We start from the raw sequence: 5,510 nt of genomic DNA on the forward strand, positions 1-5,510 counted from the left end.
TGGCAGAGCTCGGGAACTGCTCCGGGTGGATCAACCCCTGGACAGGCCAAGTGCAAGGGACTTCTTCTGACTTTTTGTGTGTGTGTGTGTGTGTTTGCATCTGGCAGAGCTCGGGAACTGCTCCGGGTGGATCAACCCTGGACAGGCCAAGTGCAAGACAAACACCTCACCCACTGTACTATCTCTTTCCTGTCACTTATTTTCATGCATTAATCCTTGCCTGTTGTGCATCTCAGGCTAGATCATTTATTTTCCTCACACGACATACTGCAGTTTCAAGCACCTAGAGCAGGGCCTGCAGAACACAACCAGACACAAATTCTTGCAGAAACGAAGGAGAAGGTAGTAGCATCCCCCCCGCCCATCCTTTAGGGGCCTCGAACCAGAACCGCCCCGAGACCCCGCCCCTCGGGGCACGCCCCCAACCCGGGCAGAGGGCGGGGCGCCGGGACACCCCGGAGGGCGAGATGCCGCTGCCCGCGGTGCGGCTGGTGCGGCTAGGCCGGGCGCCCTACGCCGAGCTGCTGGCGCTGCAGGAACGCTGGCTGCGGCGGCTGCAGGCCGAGCCAGGGGCGGAGGCGGGCGCCCTGCTCGTCTGTGAGCCCGCGGGCCCGGTGTACACGGCCGGGCTGCGGGGCGGGCTCAGCCCCGAGGAGGTGACGCGGCTCCGGGCTCTGGGCGCCGAGGTGCGGGCCACGGGCCGCGGCGGCCTGGCCACCTTCCACGGCCCCGGGCAGCTGCTCTGCCACCCGGTGCTGGACCTGCGGCGCCTCGGCCTGCGCCTGCGCACTCACGTGGCGGCGCTGGAGGACTGCGCCGTGCGCCTGTGCGAGCGCCTAGGCCTGCCGGGTGTCTGCGCGCGGCCCCCGCCCTACACCGGCGTGTGGCTCGGGGAGCGCAAGATCTGCGCGATCGGTGAGCGCCGAGACTCAAGGGGCGGGGCGGTAGGGGCGGGGCTACGTGGTTGTGGGGGCGGGGCCTGAGGTCACGTGGTGCGGGGTATGTAGCTGAGACACCTGCAATGGCCCGAGAGATTGCATAGGGGCAGGGCGTATGTCTTGCATGCAAGAGGACAGTGGTTCGAATCCCGGCATCCCATATGGTACCCCGAGCCTGCCAGGAGCGACTTCTGAGCACAGAGCCGGGAGTAACCCCTGAGCGCGGCTGGGTGTGACCCCTAAACCAAAACAAATAAAAAAAAAAACCCCAAAATCTTTTTTTTTAATTTTAATTATCTTTATTTAAACACCGTGATTACAAATATAATTGTACTTGTATGATTACAGTCATGTAAAGAACACCCCCCTTCACCAGTGCAGGATTCCCACCACCAATTTCCCAGATCTACCTACTCCCCACCCCACCCACCCCTGTACTCGAGACAGGCTTTCTTTTTCCCTCATTCATTCACATTGTTTTTTTTTTTTTTTTTGGTTTTTTGGGCTACACCCGGCGGTGCTCAGGGATTACTCCTGGCTGTCTGCTCAGAAATAGCTCCTGGCAGGCACGGGGGACCATATGGGACACCGGGATTCGAACCAACCACCTTTGGTCCTGGATCGGCTGCTTGCAAGGCAAACACCGCTGTGCTATCTCTCCGGGCCCCATTCACATTGTTATGATAGTTTTCAGTGTAGTTATTTCTCTAACTGCACTTATCATTCTATGTGGTGAGCTTCATGTCATTAGCTGCACCTACATGGGAAAATGGGGGGAAGTAAGGACAACCCAAAATCTTAAGAGGCTCGTCTATTCAGAGCCAGAAGGACCCTGTAAAAGTCTTCTTTTTTTTTTTTTTGGTTTTTGGGCCACACCCGTTTGACGCTCAGGGGTTACTCCTGGCTATGTGCTCAGAAATCGCCCCTGGCTTGGGGGGACCATATGGGACGCCGGGGGATCGAACCGCGGTCCGTTCCTTGGCTAGCGCTTGTAAGGCAGACACCTTACCTCTAGCGCCACCTTCCCAGCCCCTAAAAGTCTTCTTGCCTCCTTTTTTTCTTCTGTATTTGAGACACATCCGGAGATGCACCTGGCAGAGTGAGGAAGGAGACGGGGACCTTATGGGATGCTGGGCATTGAACCCAGGTTAGCCGGCTGAGTGCAGGGTAAATGCCCTACCTGCAGTACTATCGCTCCAGCCCCATTCTTCTTAGGAAATAGAGTAGGGACAGGAGTGACAGCAGAGTAGGGTAGGGCGTTTGTTTGCCTTACACGTACGTGGCCGACCCTGGTTCTTTCTCCCTTATCCCAGATGGTCCCCTGAGCCTGTCAGGAGTGATTTCTGAGTGCCACCAGGTGTGTCCCCCCTCAAAAAAAAAATAGAGAAGTGAATTGCAATTTTGCTTCTCTTGAATAAAAATGACAAAATATTTATGGGAATAATGATAAAACATGTACAGGAAGTCTGAGAATTCCCTTTAATATCCCGTTAAAAAATTACATATGTGTCCATGGAGTTAGAACGGGCTTAGTGTTCCTGACTCAGCTTTAGTCCTTGACCCTATCTGGTCCTCCAAGCACCACAGGGTATATACCCCTAGAGCCCATGGCCTCTGTCATTTCCTGGATGCTCCTTTGTCATTGCATTTATTATGAGTTGCAAGTTGCCTCGTTTCAGGTCTTCTCCATATTCTCAGTCTGGGCTAATCGTTGGGTGTGTAAGAAACTGTTGGATCTAATCTAGTTCTGCCATATCACTGAGGGGGATCATGACATCTGGGGAGGGAGGAATCTACTCTTCTACTTACTTGTTTGGGGGTGTTTAGCCATTTTCAGGGCCTCCTCTAGGCTCTACTACTCCAGTCTCTGGACTGTCCCTTGGGGACTAGTAATGAATCCCAACCTCCCAAGTACAAAGAATGTGTTTAGCCTGCTAAGCTGTCTCTCTGGCCCCTGACTGGACAGTAACTTTTTTTTTGGGGGTGGCCACACTTGGCAGTACTCAGGACTTATTTCTGACTTTATGCTCAGGGATGACTCCTGGTGGGCTTGGGGAGCCATATAAGCTGTTGGAGATCAAACCTGTGTCAGCCACATGTAAGGCAAGCATCCTATCCATGTACTATATCCCCAGCCCTAAGGACTGTCTGTTCTGACCTTCTGTTTGTCTTACAGGAGTTCGCTGTGGAAGACACATTACATCCCATGGCCTGGCTCTGAACTGTTCCACAGACCTCACATGGTTTGAGCACATTGTGCCCTGTGGGCTGATTGGCACTGGTGTTACTTCCTTGAGTCAGGAGCTCCAGCGACACTTCACTGTGGATGAAGTCACACCACATTTCCTTGAGGCTTTTAAGGAGACTTACAAGTGCAGGCTCATCTCAGAAGACAGCCCCAGTTGACTACCCTAATACAAGGGTAGTCATATAAACTACCTTCTCCTTCAGATATCCCTGGGTCTGAACAGTTTTGAGCACCGAATCTTTGTCTCTATAAGTACTCGGGTTTATCTCTACCTTCCTCACCCACTTTTCAAATAGTAAACCTGAAACATGAAAATCAGTCTATGCTCTATAAATATAAGGCATTCACACTGATGTTGATCCCAACATCTCAGCTAGGAGAAATTTGGATAACATTTCTCAACTACTTATTTTTCAATATGGATGTCATATCTCAACTATTACTTTTTTTTTAAACTATTACTTTTTTTTTTTTTTTTTTTGGTTTTTTGGGCCACACCCGTTTGACGCTCAGGGGTTACTCCTGGCTATGTGCTCAGAAATCGCCCCTGGCTTGGGGGGGACCATATGGGACGCCGGGGGATCGAACCGCGGTCCTTCCTTGGCTAGCGCTTGCAAGGCAGACACCTTACCTCCAGCGCCACCTACCCGGCCCAAACTATTACTTTTTAATATGGTATTTAAGTGGAAAATTCTGGACATAACTTCCTTCTGCAGGACTTGGCAGCTCAGTTGAAGCTGATCTGATGGAGTGCCCTTTCTCAAGATATCTGGATGCTTTCCACAATAAAGGGGAAAGGAAAAGATCTCTTTAAAGTAAAATAAAAGAGAAGAATAAAATAGGATCATATTTTCCTGGGTAAAATTCTAAAGCCAGGTAGTATTTTTCATGAGGTAACCTGAAATAGTCCAGAGACTGGGGGAAAAGATAAGAACATTCTCTTATATTGCAGAAATGCCAAAGATAAAAAAAATGTCTGTATTTAAAATGTAAGACCTCTACATTTATAATAGTGTATATTAATTCTCTTACTGGGTAACAAATCATTCTAAAGCATAATGACTTCAACAATAAAAATATTGTTTTTTGGTTGAAAAGTTGGGAGAATTTCAGCTTTGTTGTTCTGGTTCCTGACCTTCAGTACAGGAAAGATGTAGCCAAGACAGCCGTCATCGAAGACTTGACAGGTTGAAGGATCAACAGTGAAGAGATTCATCATATGTGTGTGTGCTTGTTGACAGGGGGCCTCAGTTCTTCACCTTGTGAGCTGCAGTATAAGATTATATGGGTGTATGTTTTTGGTTTGGGGTCCACACTTGGTGAGGCTCAAGGGCTACTTTTGGCCTGGGCTCTGGAGTCATACTCAGAGGATTGTGTGGTTACAGGGATTAAGCCCATGACTCGGCATGTAAAACGTTTATTACCTTAAGCTATTTTCCCAGCCATGGTATTTTCTCAAATCCTGTTCTTGGGAACTGCACCTAGATTCCTATTAAGTCAGTGATGTCAGAGAGGCAGAAGCCTCAGTAACTTCTATGACCCAAACTTGGAAGTGACACCATCAGATATTTCTGTAGTCTCCTAACAGATGAATACTTTCAGGGTCCAAGCACCTGCTCTAGGGTAGTAGAAGTGCTGATCATTCCCATCCCATCCATTGGCATTTAGGCAGAAAGGGCCTCAGATGAGAAGTCAGGTGACCTGGTTCCAGTCTTGTTTTTGTGAGCAATCATTCGTCCTCTTTGTGCTTTGATTTCCCCTTATATTAGGATTGTCCAATAGAAATCTAATGTAAGCCAATTGCAATTATATATTTTCTACCTGTCATATTTAAAGAAATGGGTGAGGTTATAAGAGTATTTTAACCTAATAGTCCCCAAAGTTGTCAATATAAACGTGTTACCAGAGAGATGGCACTTATCTTGCATGTTTAGTCCCTTAGAACTGCCAGTTACTAAACTGCTGTTTGCATGTTCAATCCCTGAGTATGGACATTAGTGACCCCTGAGCACAAAGCCAGGAGTATTCTGTGTACCACTGGGTATGACCTATTCCCCCTAAATTTTTACATGTTTTTCTATTATACAATTTTAGCACTCCTCATTTTGGTTACTCTAAAGTTGAGTTTGAGTTTGTGACTTATGGCTATTATAATTGGAAAGTGCTACCTTGGACAATATTAGATGTAAAGTTCTGCTGTTTGAGTACTATGTCTTGTTTGGTTTGTAGGAAGAAAGGTGAAATCTTGCTCATCTGAGGTGTGATTTATCACTCTGAACATTATTTTTTGTTTGTTTGTTTGTTTGTTTTTGGGCCACACCTGG

At 48.4% G+C, this 5,510-nt stretch overlaps 1 protein-coding gene across 1 annotated transcript; it reads left to right on the forward strand.

Moving 5' to 3' along the window:
* The first annotated feature begins 467 nt into the window (after positions 1-467).
* On the forward strand, positions 468-3,628 carry LIPT2 (lipoyl(octanoyl) transferase 2). Its single transcript, XM_049780440.1, has 2 exons — positions 468-915; positions 3,115-3,628. Exons 1-2 carry the CDS (start codon positions 468-470, stop codon positions 3,342-3,344), a joined length of 678 nt encoding a protein of 225 aa, XP_049636397.1. The 3' UTR covers positions 3,345-3,628.
* Positions 3,629-5,510: the final 1,882 nt, after the last annotated feature.

Source organism: Suncus etruscus, chromosome 9 (assembly GCF_024139225.1).
Source record: "Suncus etruscus isolate mSunEtr1 chromosome 9, mSunEtr1.pri.cur, whole genome shotgun sequence".
NCBI classification, from domain to species: domain Eukaryota; kingdom Metazoa; phylum Chordata; class Mammalia; order Eulipotyphla; family Soricidae; genus Suncus; species Suncus etruscus.